At 36.6% G+C, this 21,729-nt stretch overlaps 4 protein-coding genes across 7 annotated transcripts; all 4 read left to right on the forward strand.

Moving 5' to 3' along the window:
* The first annotated feature begins 2,273 nt into the window (after nt 1-2,273).
* Nucleotides 2,274-4,748, forward strand: LOC103941337 (50S ribosomal protein L5, chloroplastic). Its single transcript, XM_009351526.3, has 3 exons — nt 2,274-2,670; nt 3,224-3,424; nt 4,299-4,748. The coding sequence occupies exons 1-3, from the start codon at nt 2,329-2,331 to the stop codon at nt 4,629-4,631; spliced, it is 876 nt and encodes a 291-aa protein (XP_009349801.2). The 5' UTR covers nt 2,274-2,328; the 3' UTR covers nt 4,632-4,748.
* A 1,806-nt stretch (nt 4,749-6,554) lies between these two features.
* LOC103941338 (sphingoid long-chain bases kinase 2, mitochondrial) lies at nt 6,555-10,356 on the forward strand. Of its 4 annotated transcripts, none has more exons than XM_048565994.1 (12): nt 6,555-7,052; nt 7,118-7,194; nt 7,709-7,762; nt 7,862-7,921; nt 8,230-8,331; nt 8,475-8,521; nt 8,615-8,655; nt 8,778-8,862; nt 8,960-9,074; nt 9,177-9,299; nt 9,426-9,529; nt 9,761-10,356. In XM_048565994.1, exons 1-12 carry the CDS (start codon nt 6,854-6,856, stop codon nt 9,888-9,890), a joined length of 1,137 nt encoding a protein of 378 aa, XP_048421951.1. In that variant the 5' UTR covers nt 6,555-6,853; the 3' UTR covers nt 9,891-10,356. The 4 variants fall into 4 exon arrangements, with proteins under 4 accessions (XP_048421951.1, XP_048421952.1, XP_009349802.2 ...); XM_048565995.1 differs by having other exon boundaries at nt 6,557-7,052; nt 9,429-9,529; XM_009351527.3 differs by having other exon boundaries at nt 6,558-7,052; nt 8,230-8,307.
* A 235-nt stretch (nt 10,357-10,591) lies between these two features.
* On the forward strand, nt 10,592-12,613 carry LOC103941339. The gene is made up of 5 exons (XM_009351529.3): nt 10,592-11,158; nt 11,293-11,447; nt 11,745-11,811; nt 12,014-12,065; nt 12,149-12,613. Exons 1-5 carry the CDS (start codon nt 10,798-10,800, stop codon nt 12,240-12,242), a joined length of 729 nt encoding a protein of 242 aa, XP_009349804.2. The 5' UTR covers nt 10,592-10,797; the 3' UTR covers nt 12,243-12,613.
* A 1,288-nt stretch (nt 12,614-13,901) lies between these two features.
* On the forward strand, nt 13,902-19,049 carry LOC103941340 (CAAX prenyl protease 1 homolog). The gene is made up of 14 exons (XM_009351530.2): nt 13,902-14,059; nt 14,804-14,951; nt 15,041-15,125; nt 15,202-15,297; nt 15,833-15,898; nt 16,106-16,204; nt 16,344-16,457; nt 16,555-16,665; nt 16,777-16,839; nt 17,117-17,209; nt 17,592-17,705; nt 17,969-18,040; nt 18,124-18,189; nt 18,603-19,049. Exons 1-14 carry the CDS (start codon nt 14,029-14,031, stop codon nt 18,717-18,719), a joined length of 1,275 nt encoding a protein of 424 aa, XP_009349805.1. The 5' UTR covers nt 13,902-14,028; the 3' UTR covers nt 18,720-19,049.
* The last annotated feature ends 2,680 nt before the right edge of the window (nt 19,050-21,729 follow it).

Raw genomic sequence — 21,729 nt, forward strand, 5'->3', positions numbered from 1 at the left:
GCAAACCAATCAAGTTTTTGAGTCTTAAAGAAAATTGTTTTCAAAGATGTTTTAAAAATGTTTTGAGAAATGATAAAAATTTGAAATAGGATACCAAACAGGCCCTTATATTTCTACTATTTTTTTTTCCTTTCCCATATTGTCTTTTTCAATAAGCCCAACCCAGTTTCTCCGATCTACCCCTTTTCTTGTAGGTGATTCCACCATCTTGAGCTCCATGGGCAGATCGTCCTTTTTCTCTACCATCTTCACCATTTGGCTTCATTATTTTTCCACAGATTCTCAATCTAATTCGCCTACCCTTTCTTGCGACTTTTCGCATTTAAACAAGAGGGAGTGTAGACTATAGAGCTTTGGCTTGGGTCTTCACATTACCACCATTGTTGACCTTTGTTGGTTCTTTCTAGTGTGCGCCTTTGTTGTGATGTTGCTCATCGGATCTCTCTTCCGGCGGGCTTCCTTTGTTTCTTGGTGGCGTTCGTGTTGGTGGTCCGTGAAGGATGGTGCAGCCTATTTGTCTTTAACTTTGAGAATCTGGATGGTCTGATGACTGGCAACAATGGTGGGCGAAGGTTTTTGTGCTTCGTTATGGGGAGCATCGGTGCGTTTGGGCCTTTTGTGTGTATTGTTTTGGTGTTGGTACTAAAATTACCTTTTGACCCAAAAAAAATTAAGCTAAGGCTTTTTAGCTAAATTGATCATTTAGATTGTTATAACTCCTCAGTTTGGTTCTGAACAATTAAAATCAATATAATTGGTCTTTGAGTTTGTTCACCACACATCAATGTGGTGCTTGCGTTAAAAATCCGTTAAGTTTTCAGTTAGTGTGTTGTATGTAGAACATGAGTGCTTCTACCCACCTAGTTCTTATAGGTACTGTTTGGTATATGGGATGAGATGGAACATACTTGTCCTACGTTTGGCGCGCCAAATTGTTTGGGACGCGCTGTCCCGTGGAACAAATTTTAGTCATTTTTTCGTTCCACCTTCCTCCTGGAACAACTTGTTCCAGCCCATGGAACACAAAATTATATTTTTTGGACAACAATACCCCTAATCTTTTTCATTAATTCCACTGTCTACCCTCCCTCTCTCTCACATAGCCTCACTCTCTTATTCTCTTATTCCTCTTCCTCCACCATAAATCCAGCAACCCAACCATGGCTTCTCCACCGTCTTCCCCATAGGACGATTTCATCATCCCTCTCTAATCGGCCCCAATGCTAACCCAATCCTAACAAACCCACCTGAACCCAACCCCGCCTTCCTTCTTCCTCCCTACTGGTTCGACGATGAGATTGTCACCTTCCGCCACACCAACCTCATGGCCACTCATTGGCAGGACGTGGTCGACGATGCTCCGCTGCTTCTCATGCATCGTCATAAATCAGAGCTTCTACCCTCTCTCTTTCTCCCGTATCCTCCATCATTCTCAAATCATCCACCACCTCCCTTCCTTCTCATTAATCTCCAGATTGTTTGCCTCATTGACTTCCTCTTCGCAGCTCATGAAACTTCAACATCGTCACTGTTGTGGGCAGTGACGCTGCTCGACTTGCACCCTGAGGTCTTGGGGAAAGTTCGGTGGTGCGCCAGGTGATGAGGTACAGAGCTCCAGCAACGATAGTCCTACACGATAGTCCCAATAATGGTCCCGCACGTTGCCTAACCTTCCTTCCTACAACCATGACAACTGTAGAAAATCCAATTTCTGAAAGAAAATCTATGGAGTTGATGGAGAACCATGGGTACGTTTGTCATTTAATCATTTGTTCCATTCCGCCCTACATGTACCAAACGCGGAATAGAACAATTGTCCCATTTTGTCCTGTGCAAACCAAACGTAGCACGAAACCTCCGTTTTGTTCCGTTCCATTTTGTCCCGTTTCGTCTCGTCTTCATACCAAACGCTACCATAGAGCATGTCAGTGTCTGATTAAGCTAAATAAGTCTTTTAGAATGCCATACATACATTATACTTTTAATAACAATTATCATTTTAATAAACTATATTAAAAATCCTAACTAAACACATTTGAAATTTCAAAAATTACTTAAAATCCTAGTTGAATATCTTTAAATTTATTAAAAGAATAAAATTTCTTCAAAATTCCAATTAAATATACCCCCTAAATTCGGAGAACACAATGTTATTTTACCCTTCGCTAGAAAGATAATCCCTATATCGTTTTCTTCCTAAAGAACCTTACCTTATCCTTTTTCATTCACAGAATGCCATGTCCAACAACCGCCCCTATATTACTCAAATTTACAAAAAAACCACCACATATGACCTCCTCCTACAGCCATTTTCGTAAATAAGTTCAAATGCGAGCCCCTTTCACGACCACGCATCCTAACCCCTTCGCTCCCAGCTCCAAAAACAATCGGACACTGGAAAAAAAACTTACAGAGACAACAATGGCCTGCCCTTCGCTCTTACGCTCCGCCACGTCGTCGTTTCACGGCCAATTCCCGGTTGCCGTTTCACCTCCGCCTTTACGACTTTCGTACGGAAACCCTAGGAATGTGGTGGTGCCGGTGAAGGCCGCGGAGGTGGTGCTGGTGGAGAAGTCGGAGGCAGAAAAGGTCAGCCGGCTCAAAACCACTTACCTCGAAAGAATCATCCCTAAGCTCAAAGAAGAGTTCTCTTACACCAACATCCACGAGGTGAATAAAACCGACAATTTTAATTTTTTTTACATTAATTGTGTTAATTTTTATTGTTCTGGATATTGTTATTTTGATAATTAAATGGGGTTTTTTTTTTTTTTTTTTTGTGGGAAAATGGTTCAATGTGTTGCTTTGTTACCTCTAATTTTAGCAGAAGTTGATTTGTTCTGGTTAAGCAATCGATTTTTTGATTTAGCTTCATTAAATTTCCATTTACTGAAAGTAAATTTAAGAACGAGTAGTGACAATGTGGTTCAGTTTTGATGTTATGATACAATTTTCTCAATCATAACGACTCAGTTTTTCGTGTTAATGCCTTCCGGGAGTGAGAATTTCCGTGTTATTGTGGTGATGAATTATCTATATTGATGAATTGGGTTGAGTGTAAAATAAAATCTTCTTTACCTTGAACTAAGGTTTCCGGAATGTATTATCCTTGTAAGCAATGGAAAGGCTGTTTCCTTGATATTCATATTGCTTTTGGTAGTTTTGTTATTCCGCCATGGGGTTCAGCGACTTAATAGTGTTATGCTATGTGGAACTTGGGTAGGTTCCGAAGATTGAGAAGATTGTGGTGAACTGCGGAATTGGAGATGCTCAACAGAATGCTAAGGGATTGGAAGCGGCAATGAATGACTTGGCACTCATTACAGGGCAGAGACCCGTCAAGACACGAGCAAAGGTTTCCCTTGCTACCTTCAAGATCAGGGAAGGCCAGCCACTTGGGATTGCTGTCACGCTCAGAGGAAATGTGAGTTTGCTTTTCAACCCTAAAAGTGAATCTTATCTTCCGCATAGATACTTACAAGACTGTTTCTTTTTATTGCTCGCGTGCATGTCTATTAAGTTTGCTCTTCATGTTTCTTATCATTTCCAAGTTAATGCTTGAAATTACGTTAATCACGACAAAAGATAACGCTTTAAATCACTTGGTGGTCCTTCTTGAAGTTCTTTATATTATGATGGTGACACCACGCACATATCCTTTTTTATTCTTCTTTGTTTAGTATCATATTAAAATGCTCAATCACAATTTAGCCTGTAAAACATGTTTTTAAAGATGTGGTAGTATGGTCTACAAGGTGAGATCTGATCATAGGCGAAGAGTGCCATTATTTACAGCATGGAATTAATATCCTGAGGAGGTAGTATGATCAAGATGGATGTGTTGGTGCATATAGTTGTTAGAGACTGCTGTCGTGGTGGCAAGTTGTGAACAGAAACTGCATTTGTAAGTTGTGTGGTAAATTGATGTTGCAATGGTGGGTGAAGGTGTTGACTGAAAGAGCATCCATGGTTTGTGTGCTGAATCAATTTGGCATTTGTAGCAACTCTGCATCGGTGAGGGTGATGATGAGAAATAATTAAGTTGTTGCAATAAAAAGAAATAGTTTGACGAGAAGCAAAATGTGGTGAATCGTTTTTTTTTTTTTTTCCTTCTATCCAAACATTTTATATTGGCATTGTTCGTATGCGGTTGAAGACGTATGCACTATAGTGGTCTTATACGTGCTTAAAGGATTTAAGCAGTATTTCCTGCGTCAAACTCTTGAAAATGCGTATGTTTCTCTTATAAACCCAATGCATCCAATCTCATGCACTAAGCTTACTATTCTATTTTGCAGGTGATGTATGCATTCCTTGATCGTCTCATTAATCTGGGACTTCCTAGGACAAGGGATTTCCAAGGTGTAAACCCAAATAGTTTTGATGGAAACGGGAATTATGCCCTTGGAATCAAGGAACAGAGTGTGTTCCCAGAGATTCGGTTTGATCTTGGTAAGGGCAGGGGAATGGATGTTTGCATCAGAACAACTGCTAAAACAGATAAAGAAGCTCAGATGCTTTTGGCTCTGATGGGGATGCCGTTCAGAGAGACCGGCCCTGCATCAGCGGTGCGCAAGAAGAAGCTCAAGTCTCACCATTTCAGTTCGAAGGGTGGAAGAGGACGAAGGTGAAAGTTCGCCGTCCGGAGAGGATGACATTTTACTGCTGTTTTGTAATTTTGCCAAGCTAAAACCCCCACCAACAGTTGTTCTGTGTGTTCAATGAAAATGGTGTTAATTCTTGTTGTGCAAATTATGCAGCTGTAAATCAAATCTGTTAAATTAACTAAGGGCTTACTTTGTCTCCAAAATTAATAGAAGATCATAGATAACCTCCACACTAACAGTCACTACTACCCCCCATGATGCCATCACCTCTAAGCCCAACACAAAATCACCAACTCCACCTTAGAACTCAAGCTACCAACATCAAGAAAAAGGTCATAGAGGTTGCTGAGTAGTATGGATTGTCATGATGTGGTCACCACCATCTTCACCGCCCATAAAGAAGAACCGAAGGCTTTATGATCCAAGAATCAACAAATGAGGAAATCACATGAGCTGACCCTATACGAATTCTTATCTCTCTTCTTTGTTAGGAGATTGGCCTCCTAATGTAATTTTAATTTGAGTCCATTTTTGATTCAATTCAACACCCGTTTATCATTGAGTTCCATATCATATAATCTATTTTGAAATCAGACTTGACGTTACTAATAGTTATGTTGACCATAATATACCTAATTGGTGGGGTTTGAATATAATCTATGTTTGAAAAATAATTGCGACTTAACGGATTTGACATTTTCAATAGCTTAGATACTTATTTAAAATATTTAAAAAAATTAAGATTAATTTGAAATGACGCTAAAAGATTGAAGAATTTGGTGCTTAATCCAAATAATTATTATCAAAGATTACAAGTTTAAAATATTCCTAAAACCTAATCAAATTTATCGATCAAGAAATAAACAGGTGTCATCTACCAACAAGTTAGATAATGACGTTAATTCCCATCAGAATATTTTTTTTATTTTTTTTGGTGAACCCATCAGAATAACTTTGTTACGTGTTTAATATTATTGCCAACCCCCGACAAAGCTTTATTTTAATATCGTTGTCAATCCTCGTTCATCCTGTACCATGCGGTCAAGAATTATTTTAAATATTTTTATTTAAAATTAAAAATGAACAGTACCTGACGAAAACTGATCGCACGATATAGGATAAAGAGATACGTTTTGAGGATCATAGGGATTCTCACAAAGAGGATTCGGATAGGATCCTCGATCATACGACAACGTCTTAAAAATCAAGCTACGGAGAGAACAAAAAAAAAAAAAAACTTTAAAATTATTCTAAAAAAAATGATGATTCGAATTTATTACATTAATTAAGAAAAGGGGGAAGTTTTTAATCAGGATGCATTGATAAAAATTCAACACTTTAGAATAATTTATCGCATGAAAAAACAACCTCATTACGCTCCTTAAGTTTTGAATGGTGTTGGGTTCCACATATATTTCAGGAGGAAACCTATAAGTTCAGGGAGAAGAGAGAGTCCACAAGTCAAAAGGAAGCGAACTTTGAGTTTCAGGGAATAAAATGACGAATTTTGAGTTACAAGAGACAAAGTGAATTAAAATTGGGTTCCAAGAGCGTAGCTAAGAATAAACATATGAGTAATGCTAGAGAGATCAAATTTTTTAAATTAAATTTGCAAACTAAATAATATGGTTGTAAATGATTGGATTATTTGCATAAATGTAGATTAACGTGCTTTTTTCTTATTGGTGACACATCATTTAGTTTATAAAATTTGATCTCCCTAACATTACTCTAAACATATAATTCTAAATTTTTAAATGGTATGAAGAGATTTGAGAAACGCATTACTCTAAACATTAATTTAGAAAAGGGAAAAGTTTTTAATCACGACGTATTGATAAAAACTCAACACTCTAGAATAATTAACCGCATGAAAAAACAATTTCATTACGCTCGGTTAAGTTTTGAATGGTGTTGGGTTCCATATATATTTTTGGCGGCGTCCTGTAAATTTATGGAGAAGAAAGAGTTCACAAATAAAAAATGAGCGAAAGAATAAATGACAAATTTTGAGTCGCAGAAAACAAAAGAATTAGAATCCAGTTCCAGAAGGGTAGGCTAAGAATAAACGTGTAATTCCGTCTAGGAATTTTCGATGGTATGAAGAGATTCGAGAAACGCATTGTTCTAAATTCTAATAAGCTTGATTATAAAGCACAGCACAAAATTAAAACCCTGATTTTCTCTGCGAAGTTAGGCAAATCAGGATAAACCACAAAACCAAAACCAAAGCTTCAAAGAGAAAAATGGGCACTAATCTGATAGCATTCGGAGGCGGTGGAGGAGTAGCAGTAGGCGGAGGAGTGAGAGTTTCAACGGCGACACGTTGGGCTGTGAGAGCAGAACTCCCCAAAGCTCCTGACCTGAGCGTTGACCGCTCCATTTTGCGAAGTGGGTCTTCCTCGTCTCGCCGTCATGACCTCGTTTTCGTCGTCAATCCTAGCGGTCTCTCTCTCTCTCTCTCTGTTTTTATGAGTTTTGTGGATTATTGAAATGGGAAATTGGAGCAGGTGCGAATGGGAGGACTGCGAATGAGTGGAAGAAGCTGCTTCCATATCTAAGGTCTCGCCTTGGTGCTGATTGCAATGTGAGTTTCTTACCAATTTTCCTTTCTTTGGACCCAATTATCCAATTTTCCTTCTGACTAATTCCATGCAGGTTGATGATTCGTACCCATTAATTTTATGTTAATTTTGGGTTTACATGCATTGCTTGTATTAATTTGGATTAATTTATCTTGCTTGGCAAGAAAACTGGAAATCCTATGTTATCTTAGATCATAGGTTTTTTTGGGTCAAAATCTTAGATCATATGTATATCCATGAAACTCATGCTCTGGGAATCATTTTCAATGTTTGTCCCAAGTGCTGTGCGGTTTGAAATTTCTTCGCTTTTTGCTTCAATCTTTGGGTCTTGCTGGTACACCACAAGTTTTAACCAATCACTTTACCAATACTATTCACCACACTTGTGTGCATTTTGTAAATTTGTAGAACTGCTAAATGCATCTTAACTCAGCGGATTTGGTGATCGTATGTGTGTGTTTGTGTTTCGCTCATTTATTTGAGCTTATCTAATTCACTTGTTTATGTTATGGGCAGATATGTGAATCTTTAACATCAGGCCCGTCTCATGCAATTGACATAACGAGGGAGGTGGGATTTGGTGCTTCTATTATTTGAGCCTGACATGAATCCAGTTTCTCTAATGGAAGATTGATTTAATATGGCTTCTACAATTCTTATGGTATGCAGGCCATACGTGAGGGAGCTGATGCTGTAATCGCGGTGGGAGGAGATGGAACTCTGCATGAGGTGAAATTTTCTCTAATATCATAATTTTCATGGAAAGATGGTGTCATTTAGAGTCAATCACATTTTACCTCCTTCCCTGGGTCCTTCATATTCTGCCATTGACTTTTGCTGATAAGATTTTTTACCATCTTTATGATGAGGCATTTTGTCTGGTACGGAGATAGTTAAATAAATTACAATTAACCCTTGTATTCAAAAAGTTTCTATGAAAGTGTCTGATATTAATAACCTGCAATATTGAGCAGTGTTGCTAATTTAATAGTATTTGATAATAGTCTCACTCGTCTGCATTGGCTTGTGATGAACAGGTTGTTAATGGATTCTTTTGGGCAGGAAAAACTGTTACTAATTATGATAGGGATGCCACCCATTCAACTGCACTTGGTGTAAGTGTTTACCATGAGAGTCTAGTAATCTCAGTTTCCAATTGTTTATTGTTCTATGTAAAGCTAACTTCAGTGATTGCGTATGACAAGTTGAGTTGATCCCTTAACTGCCTGGTTTGGACGTTTTGGATTTCTAAGGGACATAATTTATTTTGTGCTTTCTACAGCTCATTCCTTTGGGGACTGGATCTGATTTTGCCAGAACATTTGGCTGGTTAGCTCATGTGTTTCCAGCCAGTTATCATTTTATATAAGTTTTCTATGCATACACTTGTTTTAGATTGTTGACTGTTTGTTGTTTTATCAGGAAAAATGATCCCCATGAAGCCATTGACCGTATAGCCAAAGGTTATCTCTCTCTCATGATTGCTTTGGTAGTTAGGCGTAGTTAATTTGTTCTTTTTATTGTATATTTTTGTTCGCTTTCAGTTTTGCACTTAGTTGGTCATTTATAATATTGTCTTCTGCAGGGCAGAGATCACAGATTGATGTTGGTGTTATTAGTGGAGAAGATGGAGAACCTCATTACTTTGCTAATGTTGCTGACATTCATTTGTAAGGTTAACTTGGAAATTTTGACAAATTAATGTCAACAAAGGCAGATGCCGATCTTAGCAAGTCTTCTTGCCATTTTTTTGGGGATATGTTGCAGGAGTGCAAAAGCAGGATTCCATGCTTCTAGTTACAAGAGATTTGGAAACTTGTGCTACGTTATTGGTTCATTAAAAGCTTTTGTTGGGCACCGTAATCAGGACCTTAAAATCAAGGTCAATATTTGTAATATTGAGCACTAATAGTCTGTATGTCACACGCATGCAATTTCCCCTCTTGTACCTTTTGTTTTGCTTAATAGAATGTTTTTTGTTTAGGTCAATGAAGGGGAGTGGGAAGTATACTCTCAAGTAACTGCCCTTTGTGTTGGAAATGCAAAATACTTTGGTGGTGGTATGAAAATTACACCAAATGCTGACCCTCGCAGCGGCAATTTTGAGGTGGATTTGTTTTTCTGCACTTAACCTTCCTCACTATTTGCAATAATGTTTTTAGCTTTAAAATGAAACTTTATACATTGCAGTGTCTTTGCGAGTACATTTGATCTTTGTTATAAACTTTCTTAGCAGGTTGTGATCCTTCAAGGCTTCAAGTGGTATGACTTTATTCTGAAGCTACATAAGCTCTACAATGGGATGCATCTAACAATGAAAAATGTATCTTCAAGAAGGTAGGCCTTACTAGGTCGAGTTGCATTACGTTACACAATAACTTACTCCTGTTTCTCTCTCTCTCTCTCTCTCTCTCTCTCTCTCTCGCTGCTTGTTTCATCACACCAGCATGCATAACGTGAGGAATCAAATGCTTTGAATTGGTTGCCCAAGAGTTAATTCATCTGCAGCTCCTACGTGTGGCAATTTGTCTTTGGATCCCATTTATGTATTTTTTTTTCTTTTTGCAGCGTGCATTCTATTGAGGTGGAAGACATTTCAGGCAGTGGCAGCATTTATGTTCAATCTGACGGCGAACATCTAGGATTCCTGCCTAGGAAGTTTTGTATATTACCTTCTGCAATCGAAATGATATGCTGAAGTGAACCGTGGAACTTGTACCTGGCGCCTTATCGAAGAAATTGAAGAGTGTGCAGATGAAGCAATCTAAGCACCAGTTCGGCTGCTGGAAAGAAAATGAACCGGAAGGTTTTTTCTCATCAAATAATCAATCAGACGGAGAGTACAGCTTTATTTATACATACAAGCGACTAACATAACTGAAGTTCGCAAACTGTAAGAGAATCGCAGCTCGTAAACTGATCACGAACTTCTAACTATTCGTACAATCTCCAGCATAGTCAAACCGAAGCAGCTGAATCCGATCCAGTGTATGCTGGTGTGTTGTACGTTAGATACTTTTTTTTTTTTTGCTTCACGCTCGTATAATCTTCCGTTTTCCAGCTTTGCTAGTTTTCCTGTATGTTTTCCAGCTTTGATTGCATCGACTTGTTTGGTAATTGTAAAATAGCAAAGCCTCAAAGGAGACTGAATCTTAGGTGCTGCCTCCCTTTGTGCGTATCTCTCTCGTCATCTGATGTGTCACATGAGAAGAAAGATGGGCACGACGGGTATACATCCAGTGCTAAGTTTTGTTTCAAGTACAGTAAATGTGTAGAAATAGTGTTGCTTTGAAATTTTAATTATTAAATCGAATTAAGATATTAAGCAGACAATAAGTCGTTTAAAAAGGTATAACCAATTATTATGAGTTCATTAACTTCATTTTCTCTCTTATTCCGATTTAATAAAAAATTTGTAACCGATTTTATTTGTTCGTATTTCTTTTCTTCTAAATTATTTATGGCTGCCATTCACTGAGGTCTTAAGATAATAAGCGACTTCTGTACAAACTTCACAGAACTCAAATATAAACCACCTATTCTCTCTCTCTCTCTCTCTCTCTCTCTCTCCTCTCTCCTCTCTCCTCTCTCTCTCTCTCTCCAAAATGGCGCATATTTTCTCCTACGCTTCCATTCCTCCCGGCCTCACCGCCCAACACCAACACCACCTCAGTTTCCCGCCAAACCCTCCTCACAACGGCTACAGATTTCGTTGCAGAGCAGAAAACCGAACAACTAACTCCCCAACCGACAAAGAATCTCAACCTCAAAACGCATTGCTTAAGGTGGCCTGGTACAGCTCCGAGCTTCTTGGAATTGCCACGTCGTTTTTCCGGCCACCGTCTACATCCGAACCTCCTCCTGATCCCGCCCTCGAGCTTGCAAGAGACGGGTCGGGAGCGGTTGATCGTGCGGTGGTAGTTAAATCCATCAAAGAAGACTTTGAGAGATCATACTTCGTCACAGGTATTCTCAGAACCCAATTGGATTTCATTGACCTCTCTCTTTCTTTCTCTTGTGTGTTTCTTAATGCTGTGTTCGTTGATCCGAATAGGGTCCGAATCCGATAAACCGCCAACTTAACAACGTTTGGTTGCCAGGGAACCTTAGGCTTGATGCATATGAGGAGGATTGTGAGTTTGCTGATCCAGCAAGTTCGTTCAGAGGCCTGCAACGTTTCAAGAGGAACTGCACTAATTTTGGATCACTTTTAGTCAAGTCAAATATGAAGCTTATGAAGTGGGAAGATTTTGAGGTAATTCACATCACCATATACAAATTTTGCATTTCCCTTTTAATTCTTCGTTTGTTGGAAAAACTTAAAAGTGTTTTTGAAAATTATATTTAGCACATCGCGAAAATGTGAATATTGAGTAAGTCCTTTTGTTTAAAAAAACACATGAATTTGTAATAAATTTTTTTCTTGTGTTTAAAAAATCAAACACTTTCAGCAAAAGCGTTTATGTGCAGAAGTATTTTTTATAAGATAATATCATTCCCATGCTTTCTATAAATCTGTCATTAAACTTTGATTAATTATTTGGTCACACAGGATAAAGGAATTGGTCACTGGAGATTTAGTTGTATCTTGACATTCCCTTGGAGGCCCATTCTATCTGGTATGCTTTTAGCTTCAATCCTATTGAGCTCTAAAATCCTCATAACTTATCCACGTAACAAAACCTTTCGTTTAACTAGTTTCTCCTCAATTAGCCGCATCGTTATCTGGTGACACCTATCCACTCACGTTATAAATTTGTTTATCGCTCGTATTATAACACATAAAATAGTAGTGTATCTGACTATTGAGAAATGTTGCAGCAAGTGGATACACAGAGTATTACTTTGATGCGGTCTCAGGAAAAGTGTGCAGGTAACTTTGTTAAAACAATGTAACTTCTTCTATCTTTCCAACATTGTGACATATAATTAGTGAATGTTTATGGAAATTTTCAGGCATGTAGAGCACTGGAATGTTCCTAAAATGGTTCTACTGAAGCAAATTCTAAAGCCGAGTCGTAGGTTTTGGCCTAAGAAATCAGGTGGTTGAAGATTTGATGGTGATTAGTATTGCTTATTGCGGAAAATTAGGATTAAATTGAATCATACTCCAAACATGGAAAGGGAGGTCATGACTGACAAACTATGGCCAATTTCTCAAAATTATGATTAGCATTTTGATGGTTTATGTGCTTGTAACTTAATTTTAAGGATAAGTGCAGGCGTATTAAAAAATCGTAGTTGTATTGTATCCAACGGCCTTCATTGAACTACAAGCATGTGAGTGGGAGCGAAATCTATTTGAGGAGATTGCATGACAAGAGTGTACTTCGTATGATTCGCTCATTTAATGAAGTTATACACAGTTATGATTGTATTCGCTAACAATAGCATAAATGACTTGTATGGAATAAGTTCATTACTATTAATGTGGCGTTTATTTGATACTCATTGTTCTAAATAAATTGTACGAGACGTTGAATATTTAGATAAACACACATTATATGCTTATTCCCTCATGTTTTCATTATGTTCTAATATTTTATACTCTATATGTCATTCTATTTTGCAATTATGTATTTTTTAACTATAAGCTAACACTTATTTATACGATATATAATATATTTACTTAAGTCCGCCTAAGCGCTGGACCCCAACTCACTCTTCGACTAGCGCCCAGCATCTTTTAGAACTTTACTAATACTACAATATCATGTGTTTCACTCTAAATGACATGATATTACATTATTGAATTGAAACAACATATGGTGATGAATTCATTCTACGTAAGTTGTTTTATGACAGTGATCGTGAATCATGATTATATGTGTTTGTTTTATTAGTTAAAGTCCCAAAAAGGTCGGTGAATTTGATACCACCCCATTAGGGCATGCATGAACTTTACAAAAAGAAGTGTAAACATGATTACAATATGTTATGTTTTCTTTGTATATACAGGGAAAAGTCCTTGATGGAAAACTTGCTTCTCATATTTCCCTTTCTTGGAACAGTACTTTGCTCGCATCCCTAAGCTTACATGTGGGTTTCAATTTTGTCACCTCAAAATAAAAATTAAGGTTGTGTTTGAATGAGATATTTTGACAATGTGATGGGATTTGGGGGAAGAGGATTGCAAAGTTATGGAATTTGTCTCCTCGTTTCAATATGGCTAATAACGTTTTCAATGGGATTCAAATATGAGAATAATACCAAAAAATTTATACGACGATATATTTACATTAAATATGAAAGATAACTACTTTAACTATTCGCTAAAAAAACTACTTTTAACTATTGACTTGTGACTTTAGGTATGAAAATTAGGTCACTGTTCCAAATTTTCCGTCTTGTGGTTTGACCTAAAATGTCGGGTCTTCAACTTTAGTAACGGGTATCAAGTTATTGAGGCTTAGCTTAGATACAAAGTTCCCATGTATGATCCTTGGCAATGGGCTTCTAAAGCGGATTCCAAGTTTGGTCCCAACTCCTTGGTTCTTAGAATCCATTTTTTTAGTGTAGATAATATCGATTGTTAAAAAAAAAAAATCTCAAATTCGATCTCATACATCAAGTTCTTGGTCAATCCCTAGGGCTGAGTAAGAAGTCCTTCCAAAAACGGGTGTCTTGGCCTGAACCCGAGCGTCATTGCCCCGGTTCAGGTAGGGCACCAAAAAGAAGATTGAATAGGGTTTTGCTTACAAGATTTATCAAAAATATCTCGGGTCTCAAAATTGAGTCGGGTAAGATCCAGTCCGTCTCCTATTATATATATTCGCACCACACACAGGTTCAATTCGTCAAAACCTCTCTTTCTCTCTGCACCTTGCTAGTCAGCCATGGCTTTCCCGTTCTTGGAAGCTGTTATCGGTACTTCTCCATTTCCTTCTCTCCCTCCATCTTTTTCGAATTCTCTCGTTTGTTTTTCTCCTGTAATTTTTTTCTTTATTAATTTTCTGAGCTGCTCGCTTCGATCGAGAGCCACCATCTTCTTCGTCTTCATTGCCTATTATTCTGATAACTGTGCTGAATTAATTTTAGGTTTTAAAGAATTCATGTAATTTTTGTTTCTTCTGGGACTGGGAACTCATTGAGTTTAGTCCTGCGCATCGTGTTTAATCAGAAAGTTTAATCTTTTTTTTCAGTTTTGATTTTAATTAAATGTTAGGGCTTTTTTGAAGTTGAAGTTTGTATCTTTGTTCTCTAATGGCGATTATTGTGATGAGCTCGGACTGGGCTTTCTTTGTGGGTGTTTGGATTTATTGATTTTCATGTTTTCAGATAGAAGAAATTTTGTTTGGTTTCTAGGAAAATGTGGATACTTTTGTTCGGATTGAAGTTATAACTGTTGGGTTTTATCGAATTCTGGACGGGCAACCCGAATTGGTTACCCCTTTCTTTCCGTAAAGTATGAACCTTTATGCTTAATAGAACTGAGTTTTAGTACTATTTTGCTACTGAAATTGCATAGTTTCTGGATTGGAGATGCAATTATGCTTTAAAGACTCAGTTTTTACTGGTATCTGGAATAGTTCAGCTCAAATCTGTCAAATGATAGAGCTGGTTAGAAAAATGCCTATAACTGTTTCTCTTATTTTCTAATATATATTACAGGGTTTATGATATCATTGTACTTTTTCGAGACTTATTTGGATTTGCGCCAACATGCTGCTCACAAACTTCCAACCCTTCCTAAAACTTTGGAAGGAGTAATCAGCCAAGAAAAGTTTGAGAAGTCACGAGCCTATAGTCTTGATAAAAGGTATATTGTAATTTCCATTCTCATTTAATTTTGTTAGGTGTGCACATTCACGGTTGTGTTGCTCTAATGTATCTTTCTTTGACTTTCAGCCGCTTCCATTTTGTTCATGAGTTTGTGACAATACTGATGGACTCAGCAATTTTGTTCTTTCGGGTGTTGCCTTGGTTTTGGAAGGTTAGTAATTGGGAGCCCTCCCTCTTTGCTGCAAATCATATTTATTATATTAACTTCATGTTTTCAATAATTGCAGAGATCAGCAGATTTCGTGGCTTTAGCTGGCCTCAATGCTGAAAATGAAATCTGGCATACACTTGCGTTTTTGGGTGGTGTTATGATTTGGTCACAGGTGCGAATGTGATATCCCTCTCTTAGCATGTAAGATAGTATTGTGTTTATTTTCTTTGTCTGCATTGCAGATTCTGAAAAATTTAATGAAGTGTTGTTAGCCACATCTTCAAATGTTTTGAGACGTCTAGTACTACATTGGAGTAAATAAATCTAGCGTTTTCATATCCTTAATTTTTTTTTTTTTTTTTTTTTGGGGGGTGGGGGAAGATGTACAAAATCTGACTAGCACTACTGTGCTCACTGCTGAGGCTCACGCTTAATGGTGTATTTCATGAGTGTGATGGTTTGTACAAGCTTTTGAACTTATTTCAGTTGATTGCCTAACATAGAAGGTTTTTAATCTTCGTATGATGGATGTGATTTTCATCATTGGCAGCGTTGTTCCTAAGAAACAAATCATATAGGCTTTAACATCATGTCTGGGAAAATCTGAGATATATGAGTTATCCCATTAGTATTTTCACTGCACTGATTTTGTAGATTATATTAACTTTGGGGGTTAAAGTTAATGATAGTTTGTTTCTTTTGAGCAGATCACTGATTTACCTTTCTCTCTATACTCCACATTTGTGGTTGAAGCTCGTCATGGTTTTAATAAGGTTTGCATTTGTACTCAGACTTTCTTATCATGTTGTATCTCTTATAAGTTTCTAGTTTACTCATTCTCTATTAAGCAAACTATTATTACGACTGCTGCTGCTACCATCACCATTACTATTATTAAACTTTTCAGTTTTTTCTATTATTATGTTCTTCGTCCATTTCTTTCGTCTTATTTATTTATAATGTTGTTATCTGTTTTACAGCAAACAATATGGTTATTCTTCAGAGACATGATTAAAGGAATTTGCCTCACTGTTATTCTCGGCCCACCAATTGTGTCTGCCATAATTGTAATTGTACAGGTAAGACCATAATTATATTAGCATTTTAGCAAGCACCTTTTTTTGCAGTTTTTTGTTGATTTGCAGTAACTTGAATGGGTCATTAGTTCTAGATCCTAAGGATTTTGGTGGTATTTCATGTTCACTTGTGTAATTGCAGAAAGGAGGTGATTACCTGGCCATCTATCTTTGGGCATTCATGTTTGTTCTCTCTCTTGTGATGATGACACTCTACCCTGTTCTAATAGCCCCTCTCTTTAACAAGTTCACCCCTGTGAGTGTTGTAAATATTTGTCATTAACTGAAGTCCATTTATTCTGCTTTTATATTCGGTTTCGTCATATTGTTTTCTTTGTTATGTGCAACAATAGCTTCCAGAGGGTGAGCTCAGGCAGAAAATTGAGAAACTTGCTTCTTCTCTCAAGTTTCCATTGAAGAAGTTGTTTGTCGTTGATGGATCTACAAGGTCAAGTCACAGCAATGTGAGGATTTAACCCTTCTATGTTTATCCTTGTATCTTATTTCTTTACCATATTTAGTCCTGAATTTTGTTCATATTTTTGGACTGACTCATCTTACCACTCACAATACAGGCCTATATGTATGGATTTTTTAAGAACAAGAGAATCGTCCTCTATGATACATTAATTCAACAGGTGAGGAGGCATCACTTTTGGAATTGTGTTATTTGTCCTCCAATAAGTATTGTTTTCCTCTTATCTTCAAGTTTCTTTAATTTTAATGGGAAGAAAAGGATAATTACTTTTTGATTGTGGTGAAAGGGATGTATATATGTCACTTTAAAATCATCTTGAATGCCTTCCTCCACTATTCTCTTATCCTTTTTATGGGTTGAAAGGGATAATTCTTTTCAGATTGTGTTGTTCCGTTTTAATGCAACAAAAGTCTTATGAGATAATTGATGGTTTGCAGTGCAAAAATGATGAGGAGATTGTAGCTGTTATAGCTCATGAGTTAGGCCATTGGAAGCTCAACCACACAATGTATTCATTTATTGCTGTGCAGGTATGCTGTAATTTTTTTTGTAAATCTGGATCACTGTTTTATCTGTTCTGTTATAATTTGGAATGCTCAACTCTAATAACCATATTCTATCCCAGGTATCGATCGTGATAAGATACCCTATGTGAATAATAACAATTTAGAGCATAAGGCTACCGGCTAAATTTGTGACTACTCCCCAAAGCTTACTAGGACAAGGGACATATGTCCTCTTAGACTATTGATTATTTAAAATTTGAATGTTTTGTTGTCATACTTGTGAAATGTGCAGTATTCAAATATCTGATTAGATAGTTTAGAAATTAGTGATGTTTCAGGTTGACTCTAAGTAAGTTCCTTTATATGATGTTGTCTGGTTGCTTCATTTTTTTCTACTTTTGCGCAGATCCTTACATTTTTACAGTTTGGAGGATATACTCTAGTGAGAAACTCAAGCAGCCTGTTTCAAAGTTTTGGGTTTGATACTCAGCCAGTGATCATTGGACTCATCATATTTCAGGTATCGATAGCTTTTGGCTACTCCCGATTTCCTTGTATTCTTCAATTGTAGTGACCTTTTGGTTTCTGAGTATTTGATATTGTAGAAATTGACATATAGACCACATGCGCATGTAGTCCATATGTCACTTGTTTGTGAACATTTGCAAACTGTAGATCATTATGATGAAACGGTTGACTTGGGAGAAACTGCTGTATGAGGAAAGAATATGTTGTATCCATATATCTGTGTTATTTATTTAAACCTCACTTTGTTGTTTGTAGCACACCATAATACCCATCCAGCACATAGTAAGCTTTGCTCTTAACCTTGTGAGCCGATCATTTGAATTTCAGGTACTTGATCAGTTGCCTCTTCATTTCTTTCCTTTTTCTCTTTACGGCCGGATCTTACTTTTATCATTTTCAATTTACTGTAGGCTGATGCTTTTGCTAAGAAGCTTGGTTATTCGTCTGCACTTCGAGCTGGTCTTGTTAAACTACAGGTGATTTATCTAAATGCTTCCTTCATTTAGACGCTAATATCTGTTCTTTGTTGGTTACAAACTTAAAATCATGGTGCATTTCAAACTTATCCTGGAACTAAAGATTTCTTTTCGCATTGTTGGTTTCTTTTTTCCTCGTTTAGTTCTTGCCATTAAATTCCGACTTCTAGTGATATAAGTTCAATAGGGCAGACAGATGAATGCCCCCCATATAGCTTTTGTCGTGTCCTCTGTCATCTACGATGCTTGTGGATTAGTTGTTTCCGCTATATTTATATTTTACTCTGGCCAGCATATAGCTTTTGTCATGTCCTCTCTCATCAATGTTGCTTGTGGATTAGTTGTTTCCGTTTGTGCTCTTACCTTGTTGCTGAAATGTTTGCATTACTGAGTGGAGTTTAATGGTTTGACAGGAAGAGAATTTGTCGGCTATGAACACTGATCCTTGGTACTCTGCATATCACTATTCTCATCCTCCGCTTGTCGAAAGGCTGGCTGCGATTGATAAACCAGACAAGAAAGCAGACTGATGCGACACATGGATGATCACCACGAATATGGTTAATCAATCTCAGTTGACAAAGAGCATTAGGTTCGTGGTCGTCAATGGCATATTTGTTACTTTGTCACGTTTAACTCGATGGTTATTCCCATATTTGTAGTTCAAGTACTCTGCCTGGGACAAGGTGGGGTACGGGTGAAGAATGAAATATACAAGTGAACAGAAAACAACTTTCGTTTACGTGTATAATGTTCGCATGACCTAACAGTTGGAACAGCTCTTATAGTAGTTGCGCTCCGCCCTGTTGTATCTTGATATTTCGTTTTCCTTGAAATTTTACGATAGCATCTGTTAATTCTGTTTCAAAGTCTGAATTTTTTCCAGGCATTGTTGAATCCCTTTCTCTGATGCTTTTGTGTATTTCATGTCCCACTTGTTCTTAAAATGCTGAAATCGTTTGGAGAAATGACTCATATGTTAAAGTTTTACAGATTACACGAGGGGGGCAGAGAAGCATGCAAATAATTATGCATCTAATTTGCCGGTTGGTTGTGGTATTATTTATTGCTGGTATAAATAGCTCACATGTGAAAACTGCACTAGATGATTTCGTTTTCTTATTGGTTTCGGCATGGATAATCCTTGAAAGATAGGATGTCCGTTAGTTAAGAAAAGTATTATACATACGCACTCTGGTGCGTGTTGAATCCTCACTGATTTTCCTTTCTCTTAACAAGTAACTATTTAATCTACTAACGTTATTGTTCTACTAAAAAACAAGTTATGATATGCTTGTTGTAGGAATTATTTGTTTGTACCAAATAAGAAATTGTCACAAAATTTGGCATCCAAACGTTGGGTACCCAATTTTAGTGTAACCTAAATATGTCATTTCATTTTGGTTAATGAAAATCATGGTCTATTTTGATAAGTGCTTTAGAAAGCACTTGTAAAGTGAATATGTAAAGACACGGTTGAAAATGCTTTTAAAACAGTTAAATTGCTTTCGAATTGCTCAAGTAAGCCATACATAAGTATTCACGAAAGTCTCTTTCCTCTTCCTTTTTACATCGGACCTTAAATATGTGTGAACTTTCCAATCACCAAAGTAATTTTGATGTTTAATGATGAAACTAATGTTTGACAACACTAGTAAGTAAACCAAATCCCAAATCATACTCCTCATTGATTGATTTTATTTGTCACAAAGAAGATGATCACATCTAAACTTAACAAGAAAGAAAGAAGAAAAAAGAGACTTTGGGACAATTATTCATCATGCCCAATAATTCACCTTCAACCATTTGCCAAACCAGAACGAAACCCAACTGTCACAACACACCAAAATAACACAGAAAATATTGAAAATTAATAAAAGCATAAATAAATAATAAATAAACAAAAAATTCTTTTTGAAATCCCATTATTATTTGCCTTTATTGTTGTCCACACAATTCCAATAGGGATTTCCACTATTTTGTTGGTTTTTTATTTCAAAGCTTTTTGTCACCCTGTGTCATATCAATCAGAATGTAATAATATGAGATTCTCTTGTACTACTTGCATTGATTGAATACGAGTTGATTTGAAAATGATTTTACAATAACTAAAAGTACTTTAGTTGAAAATAATTTTAAGTTTTAAAAGCATTTGAAGTAATTTTTTTTAAGAAGTATTATATATATATTTTTTACAGAAAGCATTTAAAATATTTTCTAGAATCCACTTAAATTTTTACTAAGAATTAGTTTAAAAAAACTTTTCATCAAAATCGTTTTCAATTACTTTAAAAACAATTCCAAACAAGTCATATGTCACTCAAAGGTTTTTTTTTTTTAATCAAATTCTAAGTTATCCTTTCACAACATTTTGATTAGAAACCTATTATTTTATAACAATTTATTCTAATAAATTATAAAAATGGAGTATTATAGCCCACAGGATCTTTTTCGAATTCTTTTAGTGAGGATTCAGATAATCAGTGAATCGTGTCCATTTCTTATACATCATGCGATCAATTTTTGTCAAGTACTGTTTGTTTTTAATTTTAAATAAAAATATTTAAAATGGATCCTCACCAAAAGGATTAGGAGAGGATTCAGATTCGTATTACAACTTGCTTTCTTTTGGGGTCAAATAGTATTATCGTATGTTTCCATGGCTTCTCCATTACAAATAGGGTAAAGTACAAAAAACTACGTCAACTATTGATGTCACAACACTTTCATACCTCATCTTTTAAAATTGATAATGGCATACTTCATCTTGAGAATTTGGTTCAATGTTAAACCTTCCATCACTTGACCTTTTATTTTTCAGTTAAATACTAACGTGGCTTGATTCGAGATCCATTTTCTATTAAAAAATCATTAAAATATTATTAAAAACTAAAAAAAATTATTTAATATTTTTTAAATAATAAAATAGATAAAAAAAAAAACCCTCATTTCGTCCGTCCCCTTCCCTCCCCTCCTCTTCTTCTCCCCATCTTCATCTTCTTCCCCCACCTGCAAACCCAAAAAAAATCCAATTTGTCTTCCCCCAACCTACACTCAGTTTCCCCCCTCCTCACTCCTCTTCTCCCCCTACAAACCAGAAGAAAAAAAAAAAAAAAAAAAACTCAGATCTCGTCGGTGGGAAGATGGGTGCGCAGAGAAGGTGGAGGATGGGTGCGGAAGAGGATGTGAAGAATGGATGAAAGTGGTGGATTTGGGGTTTGATGGGTTTTTCAAAAAATTTTTTTTTTCCTTCCTCCTCCTTTTTCCTCTTCTTCTTCCTCCTTCTCCTCTCTTCTCCTTCTCCTTCTTCTTCTTCCACAGGGGGGTTGATGGTTTTCAAATTTTTTTTTCTTCCTCCTCCTTTTTTTCCTCTTCTTCTTCTTCTTCCTCCTTCTCCTTCTCCTTCTTCTTATTCCGCAGGGGGGTTGATGGGTTTTCAAAATTTTTTTTTTTTTTTCTCCTCCTCCTCCTTCTCCTCATCCTTCTCCTTTTTTCCCTTCTTCTTCTTCTTCCTCCTTCTCCTTTTTTCCCTTCTTCTTC

The sequence above is a fragment of a genome, unplaced genomic scaffold, assembly GCF_019419815.1.
Source record: "Pyrus x bretschneideri cultivar Hongxiangsu unplaced genomic scaffold, Pyrus_bretschneideri_v1 Contig40, whole genome shotgun sequence".
Lineage (NCBI taxonomy): Eukaryota > Viridiplantae > Streptophyta > Magnoliopsida > Rosales > Rosaceae > Pyrus > Pyrus x bretschneideri.

Bases quoted from the DNA above. Each gene is read 5' to 3' on its own strand.
- LOC103941337 (XM_009351526.3), top strand. From the start codon at position 2,329: ATGCGAGCCCCTTTCACGACCACGCATCCTAACCCCTTCGCTCCCAGC. The intron at 2,671-3,223 runs GTGAATAAAACC...GAACTTGGGTAG, and splicing joins CTTACACCAACATCCACGAG to GTTCCGAAGATTGAGAAGAT. The intron at 3,425-4,298 runs GTGAGTTTGCTT...TCTATTTTGCAG, and splicing joins CTGTCACGCTCAGAGGAAAT to GTGATGTATGCATTCCTTGA.
- LOC103941338 (XM_048565994.1), top strand. From the start codon at position 6,854: ATGGGCACTAATCTGATAGCATTCGGAGGCGGTGGAGGAGTAGCAGTA. The intron at 7,053-7,117 runs GTCTCTCTCTCT...AAATTGGAGCAG, and splicing joins TTTCGTCGTCAATCCTAGCG to GTGCGAATGGGAGGACTGCG. The intron at 7,922-8,229 runs GTGAAATTTTCT...TGTGATGAACAG, and splicing joins GAGATGGAACTCTGCATGAG to GTTGTTAATGGATTCTTTTG.
- LOC103941339 (XM_009351529.3), top strand. From the start codon at position 10,798: ATGGCGCATATTTTCTCCTACGCTTCCATTCCTCCCGGCCTCACCGCC. The intron at 11,448-11,744 runs GTAATTCACATC...TTGGTCACACAG, and splicing joins TGAAGTGGGAAGATTTTGAG to GATAAAGGAATTGGTCACTG. The intron at 11,812-12,013 runs GTATGCTTTTAG...GAAATGTTGCAG, and splicing joins TTGGAGGCCCATTCTATCTG to CAAGTGGATACACAGAGTAT.
- LOC103941340 (XM_009351530.2), top strand. From the start codon at position 14,029: ATGGCTTTCCCGTTCTTGGAAGCTGTTATCG. The intron at 17,210-17,591 runs GTATGCTGTAAT...ACTTTTGCGCAG, and splicing joins ATTCATTTATTGCTGTGCAG to ATCCTTACATTTTTACAGTT. The intron at 17,706-17,968 runs GTATCGATAGCT...TGTTGTTTGTAG, and splicing joins TTGGACTCATCATATTTCAG to CACACCATAATACCCATCCA.